The sequence below is a fragment of the Heteronotia binoei genome, chromosome 13 (assembly GCF_032191835.1).
Source record: "Heteronotia binoei isolate CCM8104 ecotype False Entrance Well chromosome 13, APGP_CSIRO_Hbin_v1, whole genome shotgun sequence".
Lineage (NCBI taxonomy): Eukaryota > Metazoa > Chordata > Lepidosauria > Squamata > Gekkonidae > Heteronotia > Heteronotia binoei.
The window spans coordinates 2,933,329-2,947,516 of record NC_083235.1 but is presented as its reverse complement, the minus strand read 5'-3'; the positions used below and the strand labels follow the sequence as shown (position 1 = coordinate 2,947,516).

The 14,188-nt window shown below is 48.1% G+C and overlaps 1 protein-coding gene across 1 annotated transcript in view; it reads right to left on the bottom strand.

Moving 5' to 3' along the window:
- LOC132581421 (A.superbus venom factor 1-like) overlaps window positions 1–14,188 on the bottom strand; it is a 106,715-nt gene that overhangs the window by 50,164 nt on the left and 42,363 nt on the right. The window contains exons 14-20 of the mRNA XM_060252663.1: window positions 12,197–12,358; window positions 10,045–10,174; window positions 7,181–7,252; window positions 5,354–5,554; window positions 4,510–4,621; window positions 2,553–2,638; window positions 2,279–2,418 (exon numbers count right to left, since the gene is read on the bottom strand). Coding sequence (XP_060108646.1) covers window positions 2,279–2,418; window positions 2,553–2,638; window positions 4,510–4,621; window positions 5,354–5,554; window positions 7,181–7,252; window positions 10,045–10,174; window positions 12,197–12,358 — 903 coding nt within the window. The remainder of the gene's footprint in view (window positions 1–2,278; window positions 2,419–2,552; window positions 2,639–4,509; window positions 4,622–5,353; window positions 5,555–7,180; window positions 7,253–10,044; window positions 10,175–12,196; window positions 12,359–14,188) is intronic.

Below are 14,188 nucleotides of genomic sequence, written 5' to 3'. Positions count from 1 at the left end.
TGGTCCAATAGCATGCTAGCAGCGGGAACTTTGAGTGTATATCATTGGCCCCATTGGCCCAGTTTTCAGTCTTTGAGTGCAGTGCTGTAGTACGCTGTTTCTGATTGAAGAGCTATGATCACTACCACCTCGCCTCATCATTGCGTGGAACCCACTGGCCAATGGTAGCTCTCCAGATGTTTTTTGCCTACAACTCCCATCAGCCCCAGCCAGCATGGCCAATGACTGGGGCTGATGGGAGTTGTAGGCAAAAAAACATCTGGAGAGCTACTGTTGGCCACCCCTGCACTATATTATAGGAAACAAGTGACTAATGCAAGATTCTTTGCCATATCTCTGAAGGTGGCGTCATGACCAGCCGGTTTGGTGTAGTGGTTAAGTGTGTGGACTCTTATCTGGGAGAACCGGGTTTGATTCCCCACTCCTCCACTTGCACCTGCTGGAATGGCCTTGGGTCAGCCATAGCTCTGGCAGAGGTTGTCCTTGAAAGGGCAGCTGCTGTGAGAGCCCTCTCCAGCCCCACCCACCTCACAGGGTGTCTGTTGTGGGGGAGGAAGGGAAAGGAGATTGTGAGCCGCTCTGAGACTCTTCGGAGTGGAGGGCGGGATATAAATACAATATCTTCATCTACCTCACAGGGTGTCTGTTGTGGGGGAGGAAGGGAAAGGAGATTGTGAGCCGCTCTGAGACTCTTTAGAGTGGAGGGCGGGATATAAATCCAATATTTCATCTACCTCACAGGGTGTCTGTTGTGGGGGAGGAAGGGAAAGGAGATTGTGAGCCGCTCTGAGACTCTTTGGAGTGGAGGGCGGGATATAAATCCAATATCTTCATCTACCTCACAGGGTGTCTGTTGTGGGGGAGGAAGGGAAAGGAGATTGTGAGCCGCTCTGAGACTCTTTGGAGTGGAGGGCGGGATATAAATCCAATATCTTCATCTACCTCACAGGGTGTCTGTTGTGGGGGAGGAAGGGAAAGGAGATTGTGAGCCGCTCTGAGACTCTTTGGAGTGGAGGGCGGGATATAAATCCAATATCTTCATCTACCTCACAGGGTGTCTGTTGTGGGGGAGGAAGGGAAAGGAGATTGTGAGCCGCTCTGAGACTCTTTGGAGTGGAGGGCGGGATATAAATCCAATATCTTCATCTACCTCACAGGGTGTCTGTTGTGGGGGAGGAAGGGAAAGGAGATTGTGAGCCGCTCTGAGACTTTTCGGAGTGGAGGGCGGGATATAAATCCAATATCTTCTTCTTCTTCTTTGCTCTAAGCTGAGATAGCATGAGCTAGCTCCCAATTTTTTAGCCTCCGGCTCACACATCTTTGTTTCAGCTCAGGAAAAATGGCCCCCGAGAGAATTAATTTATGCAGTGGCTGACAACCTTAATACCAGTAGCTCATGAAGTAGAATTTTTGCTCACAGGGCTCCACAGATTAGTGGGAACATCGGCCATGACCAGGGGTGGCCAAACTTGCTTAATCAAGAGCCACACAGAATAAATGTCAGATGTTTGAGAGCTGTAAGAGATGAATGTCATATGTTTGAGAGCTGTAAGACATGAATGTCAGGTGTTTAAGAGCCATGAGGGAGGGAGGTCGTGTTATTAATAAATTATTTATTACAAAATAGGAGGGACGGTGGCTCAGTGGTAGAGCATCTGCTTGGGAAACAGAAGGTCCCAGGTTCAGTCCCTGGCATCTCCAACTAAAAAGGGTCCAGGCAAGTAGGTGTGAATAACCTCAGCTTGAGACCCTGGAGAGCCATGAATGGGGCTGTGGCTCAGTGGGAGAGCATCTGCTTGGTAAGCAGGAGGTCCCAGGTTCAATCCCCACTGGCATCTCCAACGAAGAGGAGTCCAGGCAAGTAGGCATGAAAAACCTCCGCTTGAGACCCTGGAGAGCCACTGCCAGTCTGAGTAGACAAGACTGACTTTGATGGACCAAAGAGGGTCTGATTCATTATAAGGCAGCTCCATATGTTCATATGTTCATGGAAGGAAGGAAGGCAAATAGATGGGGAGGGAGGGATTGGTGGAAAGAAAGCAACTTTAAATGCATTCTCCAAGCTGCCACCTGGCTTGGCTTGGAGAAGTGATCTAAAGAGAGAAATGCCTTCTCCAAGCCGGCCGGTGGGGTGGGGCTTCGAGAGCCACACAATATGTGTGAAAGAGCTCCTGAGCCACAGTTTGGTCACCCCTGGTCATGAACCAGCTCTTAAGAGGCAAAAGCTCCCTCAGTTCTGAATGCACCCCCCCCCACAGGCCAAAATCCCAAAGCTCACCGTGATGGGTTGTTCCCGATAGTTGTAGAGGACAGCCCGAACCTCCACCTGCTCGTTTCTCACGACCGAGTAAGGCACCCGCAGGTCGATGAAGAAGTCCTTCATCACCGTGATCTCGTAAGGGTCGGCCACGCAGACCCCTGGAGCGAGAGGAACAAGAGGAGTCCCCTCAACTACCCCTTTTGGCTCCTCCGCGTTTCCCAAAGCAGGCTGGGAGCTCGTCGTGGTTTGCTCAGCCACGTCCCACTGGTGCCTGGCGCACAAGATGCCTTACCTTTAGTCTTCGAAATGCTCACCGCCAGCACCTCCCAAGTCGTGATGGAATCTTTCAGGAACACCGACAGCGTCTTGGACGAGAGCCTAGATACAAAGAGAAGGTGCCCCCATCACGCCCATCCGGAGGTGGATAAGAGGTGTGGTCTTGAGCTGGAGTGAGACACAAGGCGGCTGCAGGAAATGGGAGTCACATGAACGATTCCCCCTCCCTTCCCAGAACATCGAGGGTTGTGATGGCTTCCCTGTTTTCCCCATCCCTCTGCCAGTGTGACGCACAGGTGTGAAATGCACCACTCTGTAGCATCAGGCAACATAAGCCAAATCAAAAATTTCAAGGCCTTGTTTTCAGCCGCAATGGTGTGTCTGACATAATGTTCCAGCCTGACTCCACATGTTTCAGACAGTGTCTTGAGGGCCAGTTTGGTGTAGTGGTTAAGTGTGTGGAGTGTTATCTGGGAGAACTGGGTTTGATTCCCCATTATGGAGCAGAGGTCCATCAGTGGCTATTAGCCACAGCGTATTGTTGGAACTCTGTCTGGGGCAGGGATGCTCTGTATTCTTGGTGCTTGGGAGGGGCAATAGTGGAAGGACTTCTAGTGTCCTGACCCCACTGGTGGACCTCCTGATGGCACGTGGGGTTTTTTGGCCACTGTGTGACCCAGAGTGTTGGACTGGGTGGACCATTGGCCTGATCCAACATGGCTTCTCTTATGTTCTTATGTCTGAGGCAGTGATGCTCTGTCTTCTTGGTGCTTGGGAGGGGCAACAGGGTGAGGGCTTCTGGTGTCCTGGCCCCACTGGTGGACCTCTTGATGGCACCTGTTTGTTTTTGCCACTGTGTGACATAGAGTGTTGGACTGGAGGGACCATTGGCCTGATCCAACATGGCTTCTCTTATGTTTTTATGTTCACTACTCCACTTGCAGCTGCTGGAATGGCCTTGGGTCAGCCCTCAGCTCTCACAGAGTTGTCCTTAAAAAGGCAGCTTCTTGGAGAAGTCTCTCAGCCCCACCCAACTCACAGGGTGTCTTTTGTAGGGGAAGAACGTAAAGGAGATTGTGAGCCACTCTGAGATTCAGAGTGAAAGGCGAGATATAAACCAAATTTCTTCTTTTTTTCTTTCTGCAGGTGGCTGGTTGCCAGGCCTGGTACGAAGAGGAACTGTGGTTGCCCTACAAACAGCAAGCCAGTGAAGCAGAAAAGCAGAGGGGCAGAAACTATTCCAGGGGTCCCCACCGTGGTGCCCATGGATACATGTGCCCACTGACACGTTGTCCACCAAGTGAGAAAGTAGGCAGCACCAGGTGAGAGATTTGATTACACATTTTTTAAAAATCTTTTTTTGGTAGCAGCTGCCACCACAGCACTAGGGTCTTCCCTGTGTGAATTAAAATTTAATAAATGGAGCCGCCACCAAGAAGGCCCAGGTTCTGTCCATTGCTTCTGGATAAAAAGATGGCTCAACCAACAGGCACAATGGGAAGGTCTTAACTTCGCTCATATGGGAAGAATATGGAGACTATGAGGGGGGGGGGGTGTCCCAGCTCGTGAATGGTTTATACATAAGAGTGACCATATTGTTTGGCTCGTCAACAAATGGGGGTCTAAATCTACCACTGTAGATTTGGCATTGTAGAACCTGATGTCTCGCCGGCAGATGTGACTGGCATCCTCAGAGGTATAACATAGAAGGCTAGAGTTCTCTCTGTGTCAAAGTGAGAAGAAGATGGTAGGCAAGTAATTTATATCTGCCCACTGTAGATTTATGCCATTTTTATATCACCTTATCCACCAAAGAATCCTGAGAACTGGAGCTTGAGGGAGGGGGTTGAAACCTTTTAACAAGGCTCCCAGCCTGCCTTCTCCCCCTCCCCTATAGTTCTCAGCATCCTCCCCTGTGGGTGGGGAATGACTGTGGGACCAGTTCAAATGAGAGAAGACAAAAGGGCAGGTACCCCTGGTCATTGGGAGGTGTATCCAGCCGTTCCACTTGCCACAACCAACTCTCAGGAAATTCCGTTCTGGAGACAATATCGTCATCGCCTAAGAAGCCGTCATCAATGTCACCTGGGAAATCAAGAGACACAAGATGAGCCAGGGTGACCTTGTTCCTGGTGTTGTTTTCTCATCAGTGGAGGGACTGGTTAAATATGTTGTTGAAGGCTTTCACAGCCAGAGTTCATTAAGCGTTGTATATTTTCCAAGCTGTATGGCCGTGGTCTTGGCATTGTAGAACCTGACGTTTCGCCAGCAGCTGTGACTGGTACCCTCAGAGGTATAACACAGAAGGCTAGAGTTCTCTCTGTGTCAAAGTGAGAAGAAGATGGCAGAAAGGTAATTTACATCTACTCAGGAAGATGGGGTAGGGCTGTTACAGCCTGGAAAACTCCTGCAAGATAATGACTGAGCTCTACCCCACCTTCCTGAGTAGATATAAATAACCTGCCTACCATCAACTGGGCCCAAAACTGAGATCAGTTCCCTTGGGGAATATGGCTGCTTTGGATTCTATGGCATTATGTAATACGTTTTTAAACTGAAAATGTAAATTATGGTTTTATATATTTTATTTGTTTAATTGTCTAGATACTGTGAGCCGCCCTGAGTCCGCTTGCGGAGAGGGCGGGATATAAATCAAATGTAATAAATAAAAATAATAAATAAATAAATGTACCACTAAGGCCCCTTCCCTTCTCAGGCTCTACCTGTAAATCTCCAGGAATTTGCCATCCCAGAGTTGGCAACCCCACACTGCATTCCTCCTCTAGTGCCAAAAGAAACCCCCAACCCTCTACTTGCTTCTTGCCAGGATTAGCTCTTCCTCGCGGGCGCTCTCGTCGCGGAGGCTCCTGATGTATTGGCAGCACTCCAGGAAGGCAGCTTTGCACTCGTTTTGCTCCAGGATGTATTCCGCCCGCCTCTCACAGCTGTGGCCCATGGGGTTGTCCTGCATCCCGTCCTCGCAGCACTTCCTCAGCAGCCGGTCCTGATACTGGGCCACTGGAACACACAAGCCCCAACGAAACATCAGGGGGAAGTCTATCCTCAACACTATTGCCCTGCTATTCAAAACAGGAGACGGCAGATATTCAGAGAAACCCTCCAGAAGGAACGAACCCAGTTATGTTTTCTCGGCCAGTGAGATCTGGAAGGACACCACTTTAAGGCAGACAATGAAGAAACTGAAAGATCGTTCAGGATGTATTTTGCCTTAGCTCCTTCATCCACCGGAAGGGAGACTGAGACCCCAAGATCAGAAGGAGACTGAGGGAAGGGCAGCCGTGAAGGAGCTAGGAAAGGTCCTTCAGTGTCAGGATGTGTTGCTGGTGATATTTAAGATAATTTACAGTTTACCCCATTAAGTATGGATGTGAAAGCAGAAGAGTGAAGAAAGCCGATCGCCTTTAAAATGTGGTGTTGAAGGAGAGTTTTACAGATACCGTGGGCCACCAAGAAGACAAATAAGAGGGGCGAACCCATGAAGCTACCTTATACCAAATCAGGCTCTTGGTCCAACAAAGTCAGTATTGTCTACTCAGGCTGGCAGCAGCTCTCTGGAGTCTCAGCTAGAGGTCTTTCCCATCACCTCCTGCCTGGTCCTTTTAACTGGAGATGGCAGGGATTGAACTTGGGACCTTCTGCATGCCAAGCAGAGGCTCTGCCACTGAGCCAGGGTCTCAGATCAAGGTCTTTCTTGTCACTTCCTGCCTGGTCCTTTTAACTGGAGATGCCAGAAATTGAACCTGGGACCTTCTGCATGCCAAGCAGAGGCTCTGCCACTGAGCCAGGGTCTCAGGTCAAGGTCTTTCCCATCCCCCCCTGCCTAGTCCTTTTAACTGGAGATGCCAGAAATTGAACCTGGGACCTTCTGCATGCCAATCAGAGGCTCTGCCACTGAGCCAGGGTCTCAGGTCAAGGTCTTTCCCATCACCTCCTGCCTGGTCCTTTTAAATGGAGATGCTGGGGATTGAACCTGGGGCCTTCTGCATGCCAATCAGAGGCTCTGCCACTGGGCCAGAGTCTCAGGTCAAGGTCTTTCCCATCGCCTCCTGCCTGGTCCTTTTAAATGGAGATGCTGGGGATTGAACCTGGGGCCTTCTGCATGCCAAGCAGAGGCTCTGCCACTGAGCCAGGGTCTCAGGTCAAGGTCTTCCCCATCACCTTCTGCCTGGTCCTTTTCGTTGAAGACATTGGGGATTGAACCTGGGACCTTCTGTATGCCAAGCAGAGGCTCTCCCACTGAATCAGGGTCTTTCCCATCCCCTCTTGCCTGGTCCTTTTAACTGGAGATGCCGGGGATTGAACCCGGGACCTTCTGCATGCCAAGCAGAAGCTCTACCACTGAGTCACGGCCTCTCCCCGTGTTCTAGATCAAATCAAGCTGAAACTCTCCCCAGAAGCTGAAATGACTAAATTGAGGCTATTGTACTTTGGTCACAGAACTCACTGGAAAGACAATGGGAAAAGCTGAAGGCGGCAAGGAAGGAAGAAGACGCAACATGAGACGGTTTGACACAGTCAAGGGTGTCACAAAGGCCTTCAGTTTGCAAGTCCTGAGGCAAGCTGTTCCATGCCACCACTCATCACATGTGGACCTCCTGCCAGGCCCTGCTCCTTCCCACATACCTTTGGTGGCCTTGGAGTCCAGAAGCTGCAGAGAGCGGCGTCGGCGTCTTGCTGGTTGCTGGCACTTTGGATCTGGGGGGAGGGAAATGGGGGGTGGGGAGGCAAGAACAGGAAATAATTCTGCTGGCTTGAAATAAGGAACTCTGCTGAATTCCAGTTGTTGGGAACACTTATCCCGTGACTGTTTCCTCAGAACAAAGCAGGAGTCAAGTGACACCTTTAAGACCAACAAACTTTTATTCAGAACAAAACAGGAGTCAAGTGGCACCTTTAAGACCAACTTTAAGACCTTAGGGACCGCCTCTCTCCATATGTTCCCCAGAGAGCACTGCGATCCAGCTCACAAAACCTTCTGGAAGTACCTGGGCCAAAGGAGGCCAAACTAAAACTAACCAGAGAACAGGCCTTCTCTATAAAAGCACCCCAATGGTGGAACCAGCTGCCGGAAGAGGTGCGGGCCCTACGGGACATTAGCCAATTCCATAGGGCGTGCAAAACCGCCCTCTTCCGGCTAGCCGTCCAAGATGAAACCTGAAATGAACACCATGCCGTCACTAACATCAATATAACTGAGATAGCAATGAGATGAGATTATTTTAGATTGATTTTAGACTTTTATATTATGTAAATTTAATGGTAAATTTTAAATGGTACAGAAATGTATAATTGTTTTATTGTTTAACATGGCTTTTGCCACACTCTGTAAGCCGCCCTGAGCCTGCCTCGGTGGGGAGGGCGGGATATAAATAAAATTTTATTATTATTATTATTATTATTACTTAGTTTTATTCCGAATGGAAGCTTTCGTGTGCTAGAAGCACGCTTCATCAGACTATAGGAGGGAATGGCAAACAGTCCCCAAATTGTGATTCTTTTAATCTGCTACTACTACTAATAATAATATATTTTATTTACATCCCACCCTCCCCGCTGAAGCAGGCTCAGGGCGGCTCGCAACATATAAATTACCAGCTTTAAGATTATATCATGAAGCAGTTTGTTTAGTGTGGATAAAAGATTGGGTGACGTTATTGAATAAAAAACTTTTAACGTTGGAAGGTCATGGAAATAAATTCGGCTGGCACGCTTATATGTACTATGGGAAGAAAAAGATGGATGGTTTTTTCTCTCACCATTACATAAGAAATAATCTGCTAAATATTTGGATGAAGTATAAGAAATATGGCGATGAGAGAAAACCACTATGGATAGTGCCAGCAGAAGTAATAAAAATAACAGCTGAGTCAGGAGAGGGAAAATGGATGTCATACAATCAACTATTAAAAACACAAAGTGGTAAAATAGAGTTGAAAACTGCTGAGGAGCTGAATTATAAATATGATTGGTTTCAAATGCAACAAATAAAGAGTTTGGTGGAAAGTGATATTAAAACTGAAGGAATAAGACGAGAACAAACAGAAATGGAAAAAGTTCTGCTTGGAGATAATGAAAAATTAATTTCGAAAATCTATAAGTTACTTTTAAAATGGTCTACGGAAGATGAACTAGTGAAATCTCAAATGATTAAGTGGGCAATTAATGTAAATAAAGAAATACAGATGGACACATGGGAATATTTGTGGAAGAACTCTATGAAACTCTCAACATGTCAGAGTATCAAAGAAAATTATTTTAAGATGATGTACAGATGGTATATGACTCCTAAAAAGTTGGCAAATTTAACAAAGTTGCAGAGACTTTTATGTTGGGATTACAAATGGAAAAATTTCCAAAAGAACAGAGAACTTTAATCTGGTACTTGCTCTCAGCTGCTAGGACATTGTATGCGCAGTTGTGGAAGCAAGAAAAAATACCAGAGAAATGGGATTGGATTGTAAAAGTTATGACATGGAGTGAAATGGACAAGTTAACAAGAACCTTAAGAGACTATGATTTAGAAGTATTTAAGATGGAGTGGAAAAAGTTCAGAAGATACGTAGAAAAAGAGTGGAAAATAAAAGGACATTGAACAATTTTTTATAATGACTAAGTACAAGAGGGAGGAGGATATTAATTTTGGTTCTTATTAATTAAGGGTACCTTTAATATTAAGATTTTAAGTATATAACACCGGCGGAGGTCAAGTAACGGGGGAGGGGTGGGTAGAAAGTAATATATGGGATAGATTAAGAAAAAGTAATTATTAATGATGTAAGAAATTGAAATTTATTACCATATGTTACTAATAAAATTGTTTGAAACCGACAACATATAAATTACAGTTTACAATATAAAACATCAATACAATTGATAAATAGTTCATTTAAATAAAACCATCATAATTAAAACCATACATTTACAATTAAAATTAACATTTGCGGTGCTACATATCAGATTTTCCTCAGTGAGTTTAGTGGCTGGATATAGTAGATTATGTCTACCGGTCTATATTTAAGCGAACGCCATTTTAAAAAGAGTAGTCTTGCAGGCCCTGCGGAATTGATGAAGACTCCGCAGGGCCCACACTTCATCCAGTAGTTGATTCCACCAGTGTGGAGCTACGATCGAAAAGGCCCGTTCTCATGTGCTCTTCAGTTTGGCCTTCCTAACAAACATTTCCATGATTTTGCATACTAATTCACTGCCCACGTTCTCTGTACTTAGGACTGTTGGCCATTGATGACTGGGGAAGGCAATGGCAAACCACCCCGTAAGAGGTCAGCCATGAAAACGTCATGATGTGACATCACCTCTGAGTCGGAAAACGACTGGTGCTTGCACAGGGGACTACCTTGACCTTCCTGAATCCCACTGCATTGTTTATTGACTATCCCATCCTGACAATTGTATTGGCTCAGTCTATGTAATCTGATTTGGGTCAAGGTGAGAAAGGAGGACTTTAAATCATGTAAATTTAAAAATACCTGTTCTTTGGGGTGTGGAGATCCTGTTGCTGGTCTCCAGGGTCAGTCCGGCATCTGCAAACACTCCGACATTGTTTCTGCCGCTGCCCGCTGTGCACCCGATGTCACTCTTCTCCACGGTGTCCCAGATCTGCCATGCAAAAGAAGAAAATTTTACTCAGTGGGCAGTCTTCGCAGTGGAGGACAGTAAGTAGTGGGGTGCCGCAGGGCTCAGTACTGGGTCCCACGTTCTTTAACTCGTTCATTAATGATTTGGAGTTGGGAGTAAGCAGTGAAGCGGCCAAGTTTACAGATGACACTAAATTGTTCAGGGTGGTGAGAACCAGAGAGGATTGTGAGGAACTCCAAAGGGAACTGTTGAGGCTGGGTGAGAGGGTGTCAACGTGGCAGATGAGGTTCAATGTGGCCAAGTGCAATTAATGCACATTGGGGCCAAGAATCCCAGCTGCAAATACAAGTTGATGGGGTCTGAACTGGCAGAGACTGACCAAGAGAGAGATCTTGGGGTCGTGGTAGATAACTCACTGAAAATGTCAAGACAGTGTGCGATTGCAATAAAAAGGCCAACGCCATGCTGGGAATTATTACAAAGGGGACTGAAAACAAATCAGCCAGTATCAAAATGCCCCTGTATAAATTGATGGCGTGGTCTCATTTGGAATACTATGTACAATTCTGGTCACCGCACCTCAAAAAGGATATTATAGCATTGGAAAAAGTACAGAAAAGAGAACCTAGAATGATTAAAGGTTTGGAACACTTTCCCTATGAAGAAAGGTTGAAACGCTTGGGGTTCTTTAGCTTGGAGAAACGTCAATTGCGGGGTGACATGATAGAGGTTTACAAGATTACGCATGGGATGGAGAAAGTAGAGAAAGAAGTACTTTTCTCCCTTTCTCACAATACAAGAACTCGCAGGCATTCGATGAAATTGCTGAGCAGTCAGGTTAAAACGGATAAAAGGAAGTCCTTCTTCACCCAAAGGGTGATTAACATGTGGAATTCACCGCCACAGGAGGTGGTGGCGGCTACAAGCATAGCCAGCTTCAAGAGGGGATTGGGTAAAAATATGGAGCAGAGGTCCATCAGTGTTGGACTGGATGGGCCACTGGCCTGATCCAACAGGGCTTCTCTTATGTGACACAGAGTGTTGGACTGGATGGGCCATTGGCCTGATCCAACATGGCTTCTCTTATGTTCTTATGTGACACAGAGTGTTGGACTGGATGGGCCACTGGCCTGATCCAACATGGCTTCTCTTATGGTCGTATGTGACAGAGAGTGTTGGACTGGAGGGGCCACTGGCCTGATCCAACATGGCTTCTCTGATGGTCTTATGTGACACAGAGTGTTGGACTGGATGGGCCATTGGCCTGATCCAACATGGCTTCTCTTATGTGACACAGAGTGTTGGACTGGATGGGCCACTGGCCAGATCCAACATGGCTTCTCTTATGTTCTTATGTGACACAGAGTGTTGGACTGGATGGGCCACTGGCCTGATCCAACATGGCTTCTCTTATGGTCGTATGTGACAGAGAGTGTTGGACTGGAGGGGCCACTGGCCTGATCCAACATGGCTTCTCTGATGTTCTTATGTGACACAGAGTGTTGAACTGGATGGGCCATTGGCCTGATCCAACATGGCTTCTCTTATGTTGTTATGTGACTCAGCGTGTTGGACTGGATGGGCCACTGGCCTGATCCAACATGGCTTCTCTTATGTTCTTATGTGACACAGAGTGTTGGACTGGAGGGGCCACTGGCCTGATCCAACATGGCTTCTCTTATGTTCTTATGTGACACAGAGTGTTGGACTGGAGGGGCCACTGGCCTGATCCAACATGGCTTCTCTTATGTGACACAGAGTGTTGGACTGGATGGGCCACTGGACTGATCCAACATGGCTTCTCTTATGTTCTTATGTGACACAGAGTGTTGGACTGGATGGACCATTGGCCTGATCCAACAGGGCTTCTCTTATGTTCTTATGTGACACAGAGTGTTGGACTGGAGGGGCCACTGGCCTGATCCAACAGGGCTTCTCTTATGTTCTTAAATGTGGAGACTGACCAGAGCAGACTCAGCGCATTCCAAGGCTGGAGACCATCAGCGCTGGGTGTGCCTACCTAAGAGAATGCCCCCCCCTCACCTTGGCCTGGGTCAGCTTGTACTTCTTGTTGAGGACGTAGACGCCTTTGTCGACAGCCACCAGGCCCACGTGAGCGTTTGCGTCGCCTTCCAGCTTGATTTTTGTTGGAGATCCAGGCATTTGGATTTTGTTATCTGCCGCAGTTGCTCCAGTTACAACAAGCTGTTGAACAAAAGTGACAATAAGGTCAGGTCTGAGCTAGGGAAAATGTCTGGTTGAATATATCTGGGGGATTGTGGTCTTGGATCAAACTTTTAAGCCCTTTAAGACAGAGGTCCCCAACCCCCGGGCCGTGGACAAGTACTGGTCCGTGGCCTACTAGCAACTGGGCCATGAGTTGTACAATTATTTCATTATATATTACAATGTAAGAAGAAGAAGGCAACATTGGATTTATATCCCACCTTCCACTCCAAATCTCAGAGTCTCATAGCGGCTTACAATCTCCTTTACCTTGCTCCCTCACAGCAGACACCCTGTCAGGTAGATGGGGCTGAGAGAGCTCTCCCAGAAGGTGCCCTTTCAAGGACAACCTCTGCCAGAGCTCTGGCTGACCCAAGGCCATCCCAGCAGGTGCACGTGGAGGAGTGGGGAATCAAATCCCGTTCTCCCAGATAAGAGAACCATGGCTGACCCAAGGCCATTCCAGCAGGTGCAAGTGGAGGAGTGGGGAATCAAACTCGGTTCTCCCAGATAAGAGTCCACACACTTCACCACTACACCAAACTAACAGAAATAAAATCCACAATTGTGTAATCTTGAAACCATCGCATGCAACTCCTCCCCCCCCCCCCCCCCGGTCCATGGAAAAATTGTCTTCTGCAAAACCAGTCCTTGCTGCCCAAAAGGTTGGGGACCGCTGCTTTAAGATGTCTTAGGGATCTCCTATACATGTTGATTTCCCTCACAACTGAATAAGGCCATAGCCATACTTCCTAAGCTCCTGATTTGATCTATGCCCTGTTGCTGGACCTCCAGAGGAACTGGTTGGCCACTGTGTGAGGAAGGAGGCTCGATTAGATGGGCCAGTGGCCTGATCCAGCAGGGCTCTTCCAAATTCTTCTCAGGGAAGGCCTCGGCCTCTCTGCCCTGTTGTGAGCCCTCCAGAGGAAATGACTGGACACTGTGTGAGACAGGAGGCTGGCCGAATAGATCCTCACTGGTCTGATCCAGCAGGGCTCTTCTGATGTTCTTCTCAGTGGAAGGCTTCAGTCTCTCTGCCCTGTTGTTGGCCCTCCAGAGGAACTGGTTGGTCACTGTGTGAGACAGGAGGCTGGACTAGATGGACCCTCCCTGGTCTGATCCAGCAGGGCTCTTCTGATGTTCTTTTCAGGGATAGGTCTCAGCCTCTCTGCCCTGTTGTTGGCCCTCCAGAGGAACTGGTTGGCCCCTGTGTGAGGCAGGATGCTGGACTAGATGGAACCTCCCTGGTCTGACCCAGCAGGGCTCTTCTAATGTTCTTCTCAGGGGAAGGCCTCAGCATCTCTGCCCTGTTGTTGGCTCTCCAGAGGAACTGGTTGGCCCCTGTGTGAGGCAGGATGCTGGACTAGATGGAACATCCCTGGTCTGATCCAGCAGGGTTCTTCTGATGTTCTTCTCAGGGGAAGGCCTCGGCATCTCTGCCCTGTTGTGGGCCCTCCAGAGGAACTGGCTGGCCACTGTGTGAGACAGGAGGCTGGACTAGATGGACCCTCCCTGGTCTGACCCAGCAGGGCTCTTCTGATGTTCTTCTCAGGGGAAGGCCTCAGCCTCTCTGCCCTGTTGTTGGCCCTCCAGAGGAACTGGTTGGCCACTGCATGAGACAGGAGGCTGGACTAGATGGACCCTCACTGGTCGGATCCAGCAGGGCTCTTCTGATGTTCTTCTCAGGGGAAGGCCTCGGCCTCTCTGCCCTGTTGTTGGCCCTCCAGAGGAACTGGTTGGCCCCTGTGTGAGACAGGAGGGTGGACTAGATGGACCTTCCCAGGTCTGACCCAGCAGGGTTCTTCTGAT